The 18872-nt window shown below is 41.2% G+C and overlaps 1 protein-coding gene across 3 annotated transcripts in view; it reads right to left on the reverse strand.

Moving 5' to 3' along the window:
* The window catches only part of ST18 (ST18 C2H2C-type zinc finger transcription factor), a 108599-nt gene that overhangs the window by 14546 nt on the left and 75181 nt on the right, over positions 1-18872 (reverse strand). For 2 of the 3 annotated variants that reach the window (XM_042972951.1, XM_042972952.1), the window contains exons 13-18: positions 15300-15415; positions 6670-6732; positions 5732-5800; positions 2544-2606; positions 2366-2446; positions 1360-1400 (exon numbers count right to left, since the gene is read on the reverse strand). In XM_042972951.1, coding sequence (XP_042828885.1) covers positions 1360-1400; positions 2366-2446; positions 2544-2606; positions 5732-5800; positions 6670-6732; positions 15300-15415 — 433 coding nt within the window. Of the gene's footprint in view, positions 1-1178; positions 1401-2365; positions 2447-2543; positions 2607-5731; positions 5801-6669; positions 6733-15299; positions 15416-18872 lie in introns of all 3 variants that reach the window. The other variant, XM_042972950.1, reaches the window with a different exon arrangement.

Below are 18872 nucleotides of genomic sequence, written 5' to 3' on the forward strand. Positions count from 1 at the left end.
ATTTAAAACTTCATGATTTTTAAAGATAATTCTGTTGTTGCTGACCGAGGGATGTGCCCCCCATAGGACGGCGTTAATATTTCATTATCGGTGTTAACATGGATATTACCGAGTCCGCGATAAGAAAGTAACGCCACTTGGCAGTTAATACGCCATAAGGCACACTTGATTTGTGACTGTCCTTCCCGAATATGAAATAATGACTCAAACTCAGGACAATGTGTGCTGTTGTGAACATGACCGTGCATTTGAAAATCAGGAAAAAAAACCACTTCAAAAATTTAGGTTTTCTCGATAAGCAGATATGGCTATACGTCCACTTAAAACAGCAATTCCTGGAAGGCTTAATTTTCTGATGCCATTGATACGTATCTTTAAAATCAAACAAAATCTAGAAGGCCCCCGCTTTGCTCAATTTGCATACGCAAAGCATCAGGGCTCACTAAAGCTGCATTGGATGTCAAATCCGCATCGTGCACAGGGGGCCAGAAGACTAGAAGGGCCCTCCTTGATTAGAGAAGTGTGTGGTGAATCTTCTAGCCTCTTTTCTTTTGGTAGAATGTGAACCAAAAAGCTGGACGAAGATCAGTGTTCCCAACAAAGGACTCCATTGAAATCCACGACACCCAGTGATAAAGGAATTAAGTCATTGTGAAACTATAAAGGGTTTTCTAAACCTCTTTCATCCTGTGGTACCCTTAGTAGTCACTGTGTCATTCTCTTTCTGGCTGCTGGGGATGAGTCACATCTCCCCAGCAGCAAAATAACTACAATTTGGCCTGAAATCGAGCCAGTTCACGAGAGGGAGGGACATAAATATGTAAAGAGAAAGTTTACAATTACGCCGCATAACGGAGTAAATATCACCACTTGAAATCGAAGCGGGCCATTAAAAGACTAAACCATTAAAAAATAGCAGCATAAGCAAATTTTAGAACCCCAAAACCAAATGCAATTTCTACAGCCCTTGCAAACTACGGAGTAAAGTTTCAGAAACAGAGAAAATAGCATTTTTCATTCCTCGAAGTCATCAAACATCGATCCGGCAAGACTCGTCGCAACGTCTGAAGGGCTACGGCTGATGACCCCAAAGAGGGATTCCCCACCTCGACCCAAAGCCATTGAGGTGACACACCCTCACAACAACAACACAACAAAAGACAGAAAACAAACGTTACCTTCTGTGGGTGACAAAAACATTATTTACATGGCCCAGCCCGTTGCAGCCTGGCAAGGGACAGTGTGGCAGTTCTTGTTTGTTCAGTTTCCAGGAGAGGGGGGCCCCATTGACAGGATTCTCCTTCTGTCTCTTGGCGGCCAGGGGACAGCCAGAAGCTGTGCGGTGGGACGTGTATTTACCTGATATGTGACCTTGGCCGTCACACCCTATCACAGGACATCTAGAGAGACACAGCAAAGACGTTACCAGCAGGGAGCCAGGGGGAAACTCTACAGGAAGCACTGTAACTAGGTGGATGGGAAGGCAGCGGCGATTCCATAGCAAATAGATGGCGAGTGGTGAAATTAAGGAGCTCTGAAAATGCCAGTCCAACTAGCAAAACAGCATTGTATTCTCAGTCAGAGTGGTCCGCAGGCCCAAGCTAAGGAAGGTTCGTGCATGATCTCAGGTCATCTTCACTATACACCCGTCGGGCAGAGAGCATTATTATCCCGTTTTTTAGGCCGGGAAAACTTTTGGAGCTCAGGTAACTTGCCACCCATTTTACTAGAAGTGGAGTCATGTTCACACCCACAGGTTTTAGGTCTAGAGCCAATCACGTAAGCGCTGTGTTAGGCTGCCTCCAAACAAAAGACCAAGTGTATAAAACGTTAACCACTTTGGCCTACATTGTATGGGACACTGCCCGTAGAATGGGGACGCTGGTTTCTTAAATGTCGAAGTAACGCATTTACAAATGTTGTAGAGCAAGAAATTTACAAACTTCTACATCGGTAGCTGCATATATTATCCAAGACTTGGTAGCATATTTCTCAGCAGAGGGAATTTAATTTAGACAAAATTGTGCCTTAATGAAAATTAAAGTGTTGGGGGGAAATGCCGCCATATTTATCACGCTATGGCCCTTCCACCAGGCTGCTTTCCATTTAAAACTCTGGAAAAAGTATCAACTTCCTCTTTTATTATTATTGTTGTTTTGCATTATCAAAGAACTGTGTACACATAGCTAGGAATAAGACAATTTTCTTGAGCTTTGAAGCCCTCTGACTGCTTCTTCAAGCGTCCGTGCATTTCATAGGCTACCCCCTCTCCCCAGACGCTCAGCTGCTTCCCAACCAATGTCCTGCCCATCTGACCGACAAGCGGCTTCTGGCCCCGGTGCCCCACCTCAACGGTCACACTCACTTGAGTTCAGGATCTTCTTTTTCTTCCTTTGTAGGAGTCATTTTGACACCGCCTTTCCTGGCACGAGGGCAGCCGGACAAACTATGTGCATGACAGAGAACAAAACCAAACCACGTGATCTCACTGGCCACTGCGCAGAGTTCTGATTTCCCTACTTCCGAAATGAAATCGATCTTACCTTCTGTGGGAAGCGTAGTTTCCAGTCACGTGCCCGGAACCATCGCAACCCGGGGTTGGACACCTGGAAAACACAGGAACAGAGTGCCGGCCGCGTGGTTGTGGGGGAGGGAAGGGGAGCATGCCACGTTCAAGCAGAACTAAATAGAACGAGTTGCTTTTGGTGGGGCTCTTTTTTTCCCCCTTAAATGTAATGAGTTTTTGCCTAAGAATACATTTTTAAGGAATATGTTAAGGTGGGGGCGCCTGGGTGGCTCAGTCGGTTGAGCGTCGCACTTCGGCTCAGGTCATGATCTCGCGGTCCGTGAGTTCGCGCCCCGCGTCGGGCTCTGTGCTGACGGCTCAGAGCCTGGAGCCTGCTTTGGATTCTGTGTCTCCCCCCTCTCTGCCCCTCCTCTGCTTGTGCTCTCTCTCTGTCTCTCAAAATATGAATAAATGTTTAAAAAAAAAGTAAAAAAATAAAGAATATGTTAAGATGTATAAGATAACTATCGTGTGATGCTTGGCAGACAATGCATTAGCTGTTATCCTACCTTCTTTCTTTCTTCCTCTTTTTGACTTTATTTTGGGAGGAATCGGAAATTTGGCCCCAACCTACTGCTGGCCTTCTGTCTACATCATGCAAAGTTTTTCTTTTTCACTTAAGAAAAAAAAAAAAAGTTTTCCAAGTTGTTTTTGTGCACAATTTATTTTCTTTGATTTGCTCCACGACCATGATAATCTATTAAATTTACACGGACGAGAGTGGTATGTGTGATCTCCCGAGACTTGGCGCATTAATATAGTTGCCAAAGAACCCAAGTCGTTGGCACCTGGTCTGTTCTGCCTCATGGCCCAACTTAAATGGCCTTTTGGAAAATCTACCAATAGCTATTATCGACAATCGACCACTAAATTTGGAATGAGAAGGGGAAAAAGAGGAAGGGGAATCCAATTCTACTTGGAGTGCTAAGGAGGAATAGGTTTCAAAACATACTTGAAAGTAAAAATTGATACAACTTCTCACCGATCATTACCCTTCTAAAAAATCCCCGATACTAATGAAAACACAGTGGCCAATATAAGATGTTTGCTTTTCTGAAGGTTGCTGTACACATTATCATTGTTAGTGTTCTACTTGTATGCTCACCCTGGTTCAGATTTCTCCCCAAACAAGAGTTTGAAAATAATAACAATAATAATAAGCAACATGAATACCATTCCTTTTCTTAAACTCTAACCCACTGAACTTTCATGAAAATACTTTTATATCCAGTCCTGAGGCAGAACATAGAGTGTAAATGCTTTTTTTTCCCAAATGAAATTTAAAATCATCATACATCTCGGCGAGCTAACCAGAGAAACCGCCTTTGTATCTTTAACCGACCTTTGAAAGACAGAGTTTATATTCTACATTGTAGGAGAGGATTGAAAGCTGGTCTTTTTTTTATTAACATTTCTAGGAAAATAGTGGTTTCTTAGCATATTGCAATTACAGAAAAATCAGTGACCTTGTTTTGGAATTCTACTGGAGTATCTAAACAAGGGGTCAATGAAATGTCTCTTTTTCTTTTTTGTATAGAAAAAAACCCCAAAGATGTTAGTTATCAGATGGCTGTACAAAACATGTAAATACTGAATATTGCTATAGAACTTCTCGACCTACATGTTTTCAATATGTTATCAACATTTTTTTTCTAGAAATAATGTTCAGAAGAAATACTTAAGAAAACCCACAGTTACAATTAAGGCAGGGAAATGTAGACATTTAGAACAACTGAGCAAGACTGAATAAAAGTACTAAGTAAGATAAGTCTGATTGAGTATTTCTCTCTTTTCACTGGCACTTCTCTCTTTTCAATCTGTTAATTATTTCTCAACCTAACATTCTGACATTTCAGTCTAGAAAAATGGCAATATAGAGAATGATTTCCAGAATCTATACTGACACAATCAATTGGACTTTACATATTGAAAATGAGAAAAGTTGCGTATTTCATAGTTCACTTCACTATTTCTGGTACCAAAATTCCCCAGTTTTATATCTGTTTAATATCACCTCTTATTTCATCAATTTGTCTTTTGTAATTTTTAGAGAAAGAATTTTAAACAAGTTAGAGAATGGAAAGACTAACAAAATAAAGAAAATAAAATCTCTGCATTTTTACTTGTGATTTAGACATCAAATGTTTATTCTACTATTTATACAAATATTGTTTTATCACTAGACTTAGTAACACTCAGTTTTCTTAAAGTATTATTATTTGCAAGTAAGTTTCATGAATTTTGTTTAATGTTATTCCTTATCTTTTCTAAAGTTATGCCCTATTATATTTTTAAATATAATGATGGATTATAACTTCTTATTATTCAGATGGATTATAACTTCTTATTATTCTATATATAATGTAACAAGATGTGAAAATAAACAAGTGAGAAGTTTGGAATAAAAGAAGAGAAAAGTAGGAAAAAATAAAATCATTAAGTGGGGCGCCTGGGTGGCTCAGTCAGTTAAGCGTCCGACTTCAGCTCAGGTCACAATCTCACGGTCCGTGAGTTCGAGCTCCGAGTCAGGCTCTGGGCTGATGGTTCAGAGCCTGGAGCATGCTTCCGATTCTGTGTCTCCCTCTCTCTCTGTCCCTCCCCCGTTCATGCTCTGTCTCTCTCTGTCTCAAAAATAAATAAACGTTAAAAAAAAATTTTTTTTAAAATTAAAAAAAATAAAATCATTAAGTAAAAGATAATAAACATGTGACTTTGAGATCCTGTACACTAGGTTGAAATGAGCTAAAATTGTGCCTAGCTCCCAAAAGTGAAAGACAATCACATGATTCAAAATTCCCATAAGGCAAAATATTATGCCGTTTACTTAAAATTAGATGATGAAAGGGCTTTGCCACACCTTCATAGTTCTGATTTAGTGTATAAATTCTGAAATCAACAGAAAAAAGCATTATGTTTAACTATTACACGGTTACTTTAAAAAATACTATAATATATAAAAAAAAAATCCCCCAAACGAGCAAATTAACTAAATCAAATTAGAGGGAGTTGGTTTTAGTCATTTGAACTTTTTGGTGAAAGAGTGCATTGGTCATACTTTCGTTAGGCGTGATTTACTACTTGTTAGTATGGACCCCACGGGTCTTGAACGCGGGGAGTCCTGACTCAGAGGGTGCAGGGCAAGGAAGTCTTGGTTCCAATACTTACTTAAGCTCCTGGGAATTTGCAGCCATGAGGGATTTAAGAGTCTTATCTGCTAAAGGACATCCAGAAACACTAAAGAGGGATGAGAAAAACAAAAGCAAAACACACAACACTGACATGTACAAATCCCACTCAAATGGCATCTTGAGTCTGTGAATAAATGCTAAATTTACTGGGGACCGAACATAGGGAAAAATACAACCAGGTTTGAATCTGGCTTTGCCACCCTGACCAGTCTGGGCTTGTGGGCCCCTCAGTTATTTCCCACAGACTCAGGTTTGCTATCAAATGAAGGGCTTTAACCCAACGAGTCTCTCCGACTCTAGAACTCAGTGATACGATGATTACTGACTTGGAGTTCATTTCCACTGCACAACGAGCTGTGGTGGCTTAAAGGTTGAAACCAATGCCCAAAGGGAAAGCGAATCACATCAACGAAGAGGTAAGTGGAGACACTAAACCCAGCTTTTTTGCCTTGCTTCATCTAACACACTGACCTTTTAATTGCCCAGGGCGGAGGATGCCACATCTGACAAGGTGAATGGTCAACCCAAGTCACTCTACTGTCTTACCTTGGTTTCACTTGAGTCCTAAAGCTAGATAGAACCAAAGCCCTGACATAAACTCTAGCTTTTGGTTTATGATCTGCATAATAGGACCAGAAAAACATTTTTGACCAAAAATCATGATTTCTACACCATATAAATAAAAAGCCAGAAGATTTAACTTCCCTTTATTTCTGAAAAAAAAACCAAAACAAAACAAAACACAAAAAACAAAAAACAAAAAAACAAACAAAAAACAAAAAAACCCAAAATGCCCCCAACCGCAACTAACTCACTCTTCAATTCGGAATCCAGATACTGCCTTTCTTGAATGGGTGACAATAAGGATTTACAAAGTATTTACATTAGAATAAGATGTTGTAGGCTATCAGGTACCTGCGATGGGACGCATAGTTCCCTGTGACATGGCCACTTCCGTCACATCCTGGCGTTGGACAGCTGAGTCAAAAAATATATACATAAAGTCAAGCACTTTCCACAGATTCATTTGCTGTGTCTGTAGGTTATGATGTATCGTCTCTTTTCAAGATCGGTTAGCACAGTACAGGACACGCAGGGGCTAGCGAACTAAGGATTTATGTCCTACAGGAACCAGGAGACTAGCAAGAGAAGACTGGCCAGATCTGAAAGTATTCGTTTTCTTTTCTTTTTCTTTTTTTCTAAACTAGGGGAGTCTGGGTAGCTCAGTTGGTTGAATGTCAGACCCTTTAAAAAAATTTTTTTTTAACCTTGATCAATTCTTGATAGAAAGAGAGACAGAGCATGAGTGGGGGAGGGGCAGAGAGAGAGGGAGACACAGAGGGAGATACAGCGGGCTCCAGGCTCCGAGCTGTCAGCACAGAGCCTGACAAGGGGCTTGAACCATGAACTGTGAGATCATGACCTGAGCCCAAGTCAGACGCTTAACCGACTGAGCCACCCAGGTGCCCCTGAAGGTATTCGTTTTCAATATCACATTAGTTCTCTGACTCGAATCATGTAGGAAGGCGATGCGCAAATATATGCCCTCATGATGTTATGAGTCAACAACCAATGATGTCTGATTTCTTTGAAAATACAAATGTCATAAACCCGCGCTTTATGACAAGAATGGCTCTTGGGAATACTGGCACCAAGTACATACCAGATTTTAGAAAGGAATTTTTGTGAGTTTTTAAGGGAAGGGCATCAGAGTAACTTCATATACATTTTTAAAAAGTGCCTGAAAAAGAAAATCTTTGAACACACTACCTATCTCTGGAAAGGTAAGCTGACATTTTAGATGGGAAAGTTGCTGACGATACAGAAGCAGATAAGAAACTTAGTTATTAAAGCTTGGGATCAGTTTCGTCTAAAGCTTAAAACCAACATAGACAATTGCTAATTAACAACCAAAGCAGTAGGCTCTCCAGGCTACCTGCCAAAGCCTCGAGTCGGTACTGGTGCACTCCATTTTATCTCAGAAGCTGGTCACATTCTGCACATCTTATGTGTTTTAAAAATAACGTAAGGGGATTTGTTTCTGTAGTTAATAGATTCCTTGGTTTCTCAGTCATTTATTTTCCTCTGATGCTGCTCAAAAGTCACTCATTTGGAGTAAGCAGATTGACCCCAGCCTACTCAGTGCTATTTGTGGCCATGTTAATCAGAGGAAAAATCAGTTACATCATTCAGGCTTCTGGTTTTCTCTGACACGCTGCCTAACGTGAAGGCTTACCCGTATGTGTAGAATACAGAGTTTACCTCTTTGAAGGGACATTTAGAGACAAATTGCCAACATCTAAGGCTTTTTGAAATACCACCTTTTAAGTTTCTTTTTGTTTGTGTTTTTCCCCTGTGAGCTACTTTCTAATCAATTTCAGGTAATCTAAAGAGACTGTAAGACTTAGAACATTTCCATCTCTCAGGGAGATGTTTGATTTTTAGGGCTTGATCTAAGCTGAATTGCCTAGCTCTTCCCCCATCACTTTCCCTAGATGGGTTCTCAGAAAGGAAAATGCAAAAGCTATAGATGTATGTAAACAAGAAAAGAAAAAAAAAAAAAGAACAACGATCAACATTTGAGCTGAGTGATCTTGCAAGTGCCGTTCACCCACTAAAGGAAGAAACAATCTCTTTTGAACACTAAAGCAACTGGAATATTCAGAGCGTGAGAGATGTGTTTAATTGCCTGGGAATCCTTGTTTTAGAAATGCATGGCCACCTAGTGTGCAAAAACAGCATTGTATGCGCTTTATTATTTCATTTCATTTCTATTTTTAAATGACTCCTGTTAATACTGCCAGGAGAGGCAAGGAAGTGCCAGTGATTTTTAAATCAATCAGCTAAAACTATTTAGGAGGTAAAATAATAAAGCTAATTAATTAATTTAATTAGTTGCTAATTACTTTTTTTAAGTTTGGTGGTATAAAGAGGTCGAAGAATAAAGAAAGGATTGGAGATGTCGGTGTTGTGGGAAAAGCTTTTGTTTCAGATTCTGATAGCTGGCTTAAATTACAAATCTTCAGGGGCGCCCGGGCAGCTCAGTCGGTTAAGCGTCCGACTTCGGCTCAGGTCATGATCTCGCGGTTTGTGGGTTCGAGCCCCACGTCGGGCTCTGTGCTGACAGCTCGGAGCCTGGAGCCTGCTTCGGATTCTGTGTCTCCCTCTCTCTCTGCTCCTCCCCCGCTTGTGCTCTGTCTCTCAAAAATAAATAAACATTAAAAAATGAAAACCAAAACCAAAACAAAACAAAAACAAGTCTGCAGTGAAAAATCTTACACAATCACATGGGCCTAACTAGTTGGGCAAAATCTTCTGGGAAGGTTTGCAAATGAAAGTATTAACCTTGGAGAAAGGAAACACGCTAGTTCCTTTAGTGAGTGGCCTCAAATTCTAAGACAGTTTATTCTAATCAACATTAAAAAATTCTATTTTGAGGGGCACCCGGTGGCTCAGTTGGTTAAATATCCAACCCTTGATTTAGATTCAGGTCCTGACCTCTCAGTCGTGAGATAGAGCCCCTCTCAGGTTCCAAGCCCAGTGGGAGTCTGCTCGGATTCTCTCGCTCCCTCTCTTTCTGCCCCTCCGCCACTCTCTTTCTCCCTCTCTTTCAAAAATAAACAAACATTAAAAACAATCCTATTTTGGGGCACATGGATGGCTCAGTCAGTTAAGCCTCTGACTCTTGGTTTTGGCTCAGATAACGATCTCACAGTTCGTGAGTTCGAGCCCCTCATCAGGCTCTGTGCTGACTGTGTGGAGCCTGCTTGGGATTCTCTCTCTCTCTCCCCCCGCCCCCCTCTGTTCTTCCCCCACTTGTGCTCACTCTCTCTCTCTCAAAATAAACAAAAAAACTTTAAAAAATCTTGTTCTGCAAACAGTTTCCGGTAAGTAATTAAGGTACATTTATCTGTTAGAAACACAAAGCAAAACATAATTTTTAAAAAGGATGAAACTATAGAGTAGTCAGACTTTAACAAAACCAGTGAACTACACTGCAGTTACATGAAGATCAGCGGCACCTCATGTGGAAGATGCGGAAAGAGCCACGAGGTCTCTACAGAGTTAATTCCCCAGGAATTCAAGACTGTATTCCCAAAACTGTTCCCAATGTTTTCAGAGCCTTCCTCTTTCCCGTTTGCTTTGTCCCAGCAAGAAGTGCCCACTACAGGGGCGCCTGGGTGGCTCAGTCAGCTGAGCCTCCAACTTGGGCTCAGGTCATGATCTCGCGGTCTGTGGGTTCGAGCCCCGCGTCGGGCTCTGTGGTGACAGCTCAGAGCCTGGAGCCTGCTTCGGATTCTGTGTCTCCCTCTCTCTCTGTTCCTCCCCCACTTGTGCTCTGTCTCTCTCAAAATAAATAAACTTTAAACAACAATTAAGAAAAATAAGAATAAGTAGTGAATCCGACGTCTGAGAAAGGGCACACGGTCCAGCGTGAAGGGAACTCAGCCAGTTCCTCACCGACACCACACGTACTGTGGAACTTCCCACCAACTGTCTTCAGAAACTGGATTTCAAGGGGCGCCTGGGCGGCTCAGTCGCTTAAGCGTCCGACTTCGGCCCAGGTCATGATCTCACGGTTCGTGAATTCGAGCCCCACGTGGGGCTCCGTGCTGATGGCTCAGAGCCTGGAGCCTGCTTTGGATTCTGTGTCTCTCTCTCTCTGCCCCTCCCCTGCTCTGTGTCTATCTTTCTCTCTGTCTCTCTCTCAAAAATAAACATTAAAAAAATTAAAATAAAAAACAAGAAGTGCCCATCACAAAATAATCTCACTTCATTTTTCTGTTCAAAATGACAATGCTGGTTAATTATCAATCTTTCACACTACATTTAGTTTGGAATGACTCTTACGTTTTGCAAATATTGACCTTTAAAGGATGAAACTTTGCCATTTTTGAAGGGATTTAAAATAAGATGCAGACACAAAATCCATACGAAGTTTTCTCCCGCGAGGGAGAAAGTATATGGCTGACCCCAGGTCACCTCTGGGAAGAAACAGTGTTCGGTGAAATTGAAACTTTAGTGTGTTTGGTACTACACCCATCACACTGTTCCAGCCACCAGGCTCCAGGTGAACATTAAATTCTTTATGAAATCCATAAAGAATGTAATCTAAGATTACTTAAATATCAGTCACAGGTCAACCCAATAAACCAATGTTGCCCTAGGAATAATTTCATCGAACACTTCCTATGTGCAAGGTTTGCAACAGCATTTAAGATGTGTTCCCTGCTCCCAATTCATGTTCGTGCAGCTGGGAAAGAAGAGGCAGCATGGTAAATATTATTTACCAATGGCGTGGATGTAGGAGAACACGAAATCAATGAAAGAAGAACTCCCCTGCCCCCCTGCCCTCCTGCCCCCCTGGTCTAGTGGGGGAGGCAGACAACAGAGAATACAGGCGAGCAAGATGTATGAGTGTGTTAAATACTGAGGGACCACAGGAGGTCTGGGAAAGAGGATGGGAGCATGAGGGCTGGGGGTGGGGGGCGGCTACAGTAGCCAGGAAGACCCGTCAGGGCAGTGACATCTGAGAGAAGAGTCGAGGGAGATCCCTGCAGAAGTCTGTGGTGTGGCGGATGGAATGGCAATAGTGAGGCCGTGAAGCCTTAGGGGAAAAGCAGAAGGGGTGGCTGGTGGAGAGGGAGGGGCAGAGTCCTACCTGGAGGGGACAGCTCATTGCCCACGGGCCCTTGGAACTGGAGGTGACATAGGCCTGGGAGTCCTTGGAGTAGAGATGGTTCCAACATCATCCTACATCCAAAGGACTGAATGTAGACAGAGGAGAGAAGTTCCAGGACTGAGCTCTGAGACATTCTGCCTTTGGAAGGCTGTCCAGGAGTCTAAGAAGGGGTCCTAGGTGAGATGGGAAACTGTCCTGAGGTGTGGTTCCCTGGAAGGTGCTGGAGACAGAGCAGGATGTGATCAGCTCTGCTGAATCCTGCAGCCCCGGCAAGTAGGGTCAAGGGGACCAAGAACTCACACCAGATGGGTCCCCTGGAGAACTTGGGGACGCTTTGGGCGGAACGGTGAAGGCACAAGCCTGTCTGAGAGAAATTCAGGGGAGAAACTGAGTCACGCAGTAGAGGCAGCTTTCTTGAAGAGACGGGGGCTGAGGTGAAAAGCAGGTCAGGAGAGGACTTTTAAGTTTTCTTACTAGAAAAATTTAAACATACTTTTATGCTGAGGGATTCAGAAGAGAAGGAACAGATGCTGGTGCCTAAGTGAAAGGGTTACTTTTTGCTAGAAAGTCTCATTGATCGGCAGCTTTAAATATATTTGTGTAAGAATGCGCTTTAATATTTCACCACGTACAGAGAGAATATTTTCTTGCATTTCACTCCCTCACTCACGTTAAACACAACCCGGCCAGGACTATCCCACCTGCTGGGGATGTAAATGTAGAAAACCAGCGGCTCCTGCCTTGTCTTTGCCTGAAACCCCCTTCACCTCTTCCCTTCCTCACTTACCGTCTATCCTGGTATCTCTACTCCCCTGCCCGACAACTCGACAACTCGGGAGAAGGAACTTAGCGGCGCCTTCGGTCTGACAGGCCCAGGTCAACTCATGTCCGTAAGGAATTTGTGTGAATCGCGCCCTCAGTTCTGACGACACACGGTCGCCCGTCTCCAAGGCTGGCCGAATGAGGCTGTGAGAGCCGGGCGAGGTCCACAATCTTAGTTTTTGTCACTGCACTGATGCGGTGGCTGTCCCTGCGCCGTCCCTGCGCACAGACTTCTCTGAATTTCTCCACCTCGTGCTCCCTTCTCTGCCTCCGTGACTTTGTAAGACCCATTTTCCCAAGGTTTGTTCAGCATTTTCTTAACCTCTTTGCACTTAGGGTGCAAGCCAATAACACCCAATGCCCAGTTTGGCATTTTGTTAGCTTTTTGCTCCCATGGCAATCATTCGCCACGGTCACCCTCCCGAACCTCTCAACGGCCTCATTTCTGCATTCTCTGTGGGCTTCTGTTTTCACACTGCTCAGGTGTGTTCCTCAAGTTCTGTAATGAGCACTCTGTCCCTTTCTTTCTAGACTTTCTCTAGCATCATCTCCCAGGGGCCACTGCCTCATGATCTCACGTCTGAATCTCTACATCGGTGTCTTAGATGACCTTCCTGACACAGTCCCCGAGGGCCTCCAGCCTCACGATAATTCTGCGCACTGTTCCCCCTGAGGTATACACCCTTAGCTCACCTCTCTGTCTAAAGCCCACGGCTTGCTAGTGCAAACCTGCAGCCAGGCCCTCTCCTCCGCTGCTTGGCTCCATTCTCACTCTCTCTCCAGGTCCAGCTGGCCCTCAGGGCTCAGCTCAGGGCCTCTGCCCGCCCCCGAAGCTGGTCCCGGCTCCCAGCCTCTACCGCAGTCTTAGCTGGTGCTTACTGCCGTCGGGCGCCCTGGTCTTTAAACTCTTCTGAGTCACAGAACCCTTTTCTCCAAGGGGTGATGGAAACCGTTACCCCCCCTACCCAAGAAATCATTTACATGAAATGCCGTCGGGTTCACACACTCCCTGAAGCACTGTCTTGGATCTTCTGGGGTCAGTAGGGTCAGATTAAGAACCTCTGACCAAAACATGAACATTTCTTCAACTCATTCAACCAACCCAGAAGCAACATTCTCTATCCCTACACCCCGTTCGTTTCCTTGGAGGCACTTTCTGGAAGGGCAGAGTTTGTCTGCTCCTATATTCCCAGCATCTATATGTGCCTACTAACACAGGGTAGGCATGCGAAAAACTGTTACTGAAGGGGCGCCTGGGTGGCTCAGTCGGTTGAGCGTCCGACTTCAGCTCAGGTCACGATCTCACCGCTCTTGAGTTCGAGCCCCGTGTCGGGCTCTGTGCCGACAGCTCGGAGCCTGGAGCCTGCTTCGGATTCTGTGTCTCCCTCTCTCTCTGCCCCTTCCCCACTCATGCTCTGTCTCTCTCTCTCAAAAATAAACATTAAAATTTTTTTTAAAAATTATTACTGAATAAATTAACAATTGTTCCACTGCCATAGAGAGAATAGCTAGACCCAAATAGTCCTAAAAAGATGTGACTTCTTAAGAATGGATTCTGGATCTGGGGCACCCGGGGGGCTCAGGTGGTTAATCATCCAACTCTTGATTTGGCTCAGGTCACGATCTCGTAGTTTGTGGGATTGAGCTCCGTGTCGGGCTCCACGCTAACGGTGCAGAGGCTGCTTGGGATTCTCTATCTCCCTCTCTCTCTGCCTTTCCCTTGCTTGTGCTCTCTCTCTCCGAATAAAGAAATAAACTTAAAAATAATAAAAATAATAGAAAATAAAGAAGAATGGATTCTGGATCTTTCACTCCATCATCACCACTGACTGCAGAGCATCACTACACTCATCACGGTGAAAATGGTAATTGATTTCTAACAGAATCCCCAAATTAAATGTAAAAATTCCTCTTCAAAAAGAAAAAGCTGGACTCTGCTTTGTTTTTGTTTTGTTTTGTTTTTAATTTTAGAGACAGCATAAGCAGGGCAAAGGGACAGAAGGAGAGACAGAGACAGACAATCTTAAGCAGGCTCCACACTCAGCATGAAACGTGACTTAGGGCTTGATCCCATGATCCTGGAATCATGACCTGAGCCAAAATCGAGAGTCAACCGACTAAGCCACCCAGGCACCCCGGTCTCTGCCTCCCAGGAAAATCTGTGAGTCTGCGAAGGAGGTTAGACCGACGGGTAGTAAGTTTTTCGTATCATCTGTGTGATAACAGTACTGTTAATTATGTTATGGAAAGGAACATTAATTTACTGACAGGTACTTAATATTTATTGTAAAATCAAAAAGAAAATGGCTGCTGCCTGTATTTCAAACACAGGTGTAATATTTTAAAATTTTCAATGTAATAATTGTTTAAATTCTCATTAAATGTGATTAATTTATCAAAAAAAAATTTCAATAGGAACATGAATTAATGTACTTCCCCATTAAAAAAATATTTATGCCTTTAGTGGACAAAATGCAATAATCTTACATAGAATACTGTGAGCTAGTCTATGCCGCAGGTAGTAATAATGATCACAAAATGAGAACATTCTACCTGCTAGGCATTTTATATATTCTTATAGATTATTTCATTAGATTTTCACAATTTCATGAGATGACTATTGATATCCCTGTTTTACATTTAAGAAACTGGAGGTTCAAATGAGTTAAAAAACTTTGTCTACGGCCATGAGACTAGCAACTGGTACTACAAAGACACAATAGAACAAAGCACAACGAAAGATTTTGATGAGCCAAACAGAACAAAAAATGTAAACATTTCTAATTGGTTTACATTGGTTTTGTGTTTTTAAATCATTTCTTAGCATGAAGTCTCGTCACGTACACTTTGATTTTTGTAATTCTCTTAGTTCTAAGCAGAAATTTCGGTACATATCGAACACTTAACTATCGACTGGTTGAAATTGTCCTAAAACATTCCGAAAATCAGCTATACAAATCAGGATGTGATTCCTCAAAATTATGAACTTGAGTCTCCTAGTTCTAGAATCTCGCAGAATATGCCGTTGAAGATGACTTACGTAATGAGCTCTTTTTTGAGGTCTCTCGCGTGGAGCTTGGGTTTAGGACTTGGTATGGAGGCCTCTCCAGGAAACTTTTTTTCCTCTAAATTTTCTAGAGAGCTCGCAGGGTCTTTCTGGAAAAAAGAAATTAAAAAAAAATACAGAAGCACAGAAGGCATTAGGGAACCTGAAAAGACAACTGTATACGGAGTCATCAGGGTGGAATTTGAGTTTTAGCTTAATGACTTAGCTGAAGTTCCTCATTGGATTTGTACTCAAAATTAATGAGCTAATAAAGTATAATGATATCGTGATTAGGATGGACCTCTATCCTTGGTGAAGAAAAGAAAATTATAATTCATGAGGACATTTTGGCAAATATAACTACAGGGGCATTTCTTGAGCTATATAGTGAATATGTTTCTGATTTTATTGCATAATGAATGTTTCCTGGAGAATGTAGAAATAGTTCTTTACGTACACAGCAGTCATTGGTAAAACAAAAGAAATATTGCAAAAGTGAACCACAAATTTTTAAATGAAAAAGAATAAGTAAATTTAGGTTAACAAAATGTTCTTTCTGATATACAAAAAGTTAACATTTAAATTGTTTAAAGATGTAATAACTGGTCCACAATATGTAGGCATTTGGTTTGATCTTTCTGGATAATTGCTTTTATTCTCACATCATTTCCTATTTTCTTAAGTTACCTCTTTTGCTTAGTATCTTGTAATGCTTTTACTCATTGGATGGAATTTCTTGCTGGCTTACCCCTCATTTTTGTGGCCTTCTTTTAAGCTTAAAACTGATCTTGATTTCATAAGGAAGATTTATTAATCCTTTCAAATAATTTATAGACCGTCTGATATATTATCTTACAGAAAACTAATGATGGTTTTCCTCAATTACATAATTAGCTTACATTCATCCTTAAGCTTATATCCAGTAAATATAATGCTTCCTGGATTTAATATTAAAATCAGATTAACTAATATGGAAAACTATTCTAATTCTCAAAAGTACTGACCTGTTGAAAATGAGAAAACTATTCTGAATTATTCAAGGTAAATCTCATTTAAGTCAAATGGATATAAAAATGTGATGGCAAAATATAATATATATAAAAAAAGTATATAATATATTTTAATAATTCTGAGTCTACACTCAAAATCAGTGGGAAAACAAAATCCCTGGGTTTTTTCCCAACCAAGGAAAAATTCAAACCTTGAGCTCAGTCATAAAGGCACGTGTAATCATCTTCATTAATTACTTGGATAACAATTCGGCTGTTTTCCACAAAACCACACAGCGGTAAATACATTGGTAAACCATCTCAAGTTACACCATCCACAGACCAAATTAATAAAACCTAGTTTGGTCCAACTTCTTTCTGTATATTCTTTATAGTGCTAAGTATTCCATTTTATTTAATGGATATATGTTTGAAAATAGTAGGAGATCATAATGCACCATTTAAAAATAAAGAGAAATGGGTGCCTGATAGTAGCTGCCTTGTAAGATACAAAAAGAAATGCCACTTTGACGCTCCTTCTATGGAATCTACAGCAAAATAGACGGATGGTGCTTATCTTTTTCAAGCTTTACAGTGTAAATGCCTAACATGAAACAACTCCTAATTATAAGACCTTAAACCTGACAATACCACCATTTGGGGCTATCTGGAGTCCACCCGGGGAGTGTTTTCTGCTATAATTTATAAATGTCTTGGCTTTTTGAAAGTAGACACAAATGCTGAATCCAATATTGTCTCAGTGTGAAACAGCCTTTGTTTTTCTGTTTAGGTGCTGAATTTTTTTTAAAAATGGCATAAAATGAAAAAGAGCCTTTTATTATTTTCTTCATGATAAAATTAAGAACAAAGTATTCCTAAAGGCGTGTACATTTATAGATGAACATAAAAACATATAAAGTTTATAAGCTATTGTTGAACTGCGGAATCTATACATTATGAGAGGCAAGAGAATAAGGGATTTTGAAAGAAATGATCACTTATGAAAATTTATGCTATTATTGTGACTAAAATGTATATAAACATAATGCTTGCAGAATGTATGGCATTCAATTTGGAATAGGAACACGTGGTAACGTTTTAATAGGATAATTTTATTGGATATGACCTTTTAAATATTTCGCAGCTCCTTAGAAAAACTATGGACTCTTATGCACGCAATTACATTATGAAAGAACTGTCTTTTTCCCTTTTCTTCACTCAGCATCCTACCCCTAGAAACCTACAGAGAGCATATACACAGACGACCATCACTGAAAGAATTCCTAATTTTGTTGCACAAGCATTTTATACTAGAAAAAATTTTAAACAACACCCAGTAAAAAATAAGTCAATATCATTTGGAAGAATTTTTTTCAAAATTTCAACTATAATTTTAAAAATAATAATTTTATCCTCTGGACATGTAAGAGAGAATGTGGTATATATGCATTGCATTTAGAAAGTATACGAGTGCAATGAAATTCCTTTAATGTACAGATGGAAGTTTATATTGATTTCAGTAAAGGCCAGAACATAATGGTAACATGAATAACAGATAATAGCATCTGGCACTTTTAACATTTTAAGCCCTGAAATCTTTGGAGAACTGACAGTTGAATGCAACTGACAGCCCTAGTTATTTCTCCGCACTTTCCTTTCGAGATATTTTGAGTTTTTTCCAGATTCAGGATTTTTTTTTGCAGGGGGCATCTGGACAGGCTATTTCACTGAGAGAGACAGACAATATTTTCTGAAAATTACCACCAAAATTAAGCAACTGTTGTGCATATGAACTAGATAACAATGAATTAGAAATAATCGCTCTGTTTCTGGTTGTGTGTGCGTGTACGTGTGTGAGTGTCCTGTGTGGCAGGGCGCGGGGAGGCGGTGGAGGTGGGAATGGGCAGGACGGGGGTGTCAGAGCAGAACCGACCACCCTTCACAGCTTATGGCCTGGGTGGAGCACAGCATCCCATTGGGCTCACTGGAAAAGTGTGGTCACGTCCTGTAGATCAGGGTCAAGGGGGGCTTGGTCCGCTGTTGCCTTGGCCACACCTCGCCAAGTACCGTTTCTTCATTGTTCTCTTCTTCCCTTTCCTTTCTAATTTCTCAATATTTCCCGGCTGTCACCATTACTTGATGTGGTTTTTAATCTTTTCCTTCTCTTTATTTTCACCCTTCTCCTCTTTCTTCATTTTAGGAAATCCTAGGCCCATTTCTTAATTTCTGTATGACCAAGGACCAACAACTTTACCTCCTCGAGTCTCAATTTTCTCCTCCAAAAACTCTGACCATAATCCTGCTTTTCAGGATTGTTAGGGTGATAAGACACTGTGTCTAAAGGTTCCTTATCTTTATCCTTACGGTGTCCCTCTGCCACTTTCGCAACGAGGACAATGAATACAATCTATTTTTTCAAAATAGTAACTATCAAGTATCACAGTTTTCATTTGCAAGATTCAGAACAGGGAGAAAAATATTGTCTATTTGTAGATTACCTTGGTGCAGAAGGAGGCACAAAGAACGAGGGCTGAGAAATTGTCTTAGGGAGTCACAGTGCTTTAGAAACACTTGTGTG

Source organism: Panthera tigris, chromosome F2, assembly GCF_018350195.1.
Source record: "Panthera tigris isolate Pti1 chromosome F2, P.tigris_Pti1_mat1.1, whole genome shotgun sequence".
NCBI classification, from domain to species: domain Eukaryota; kingdom Metazoa; phylum Chordata; class Mammalia; order Carnivora; family Felidae; genus Panthera; species Panthera tigris.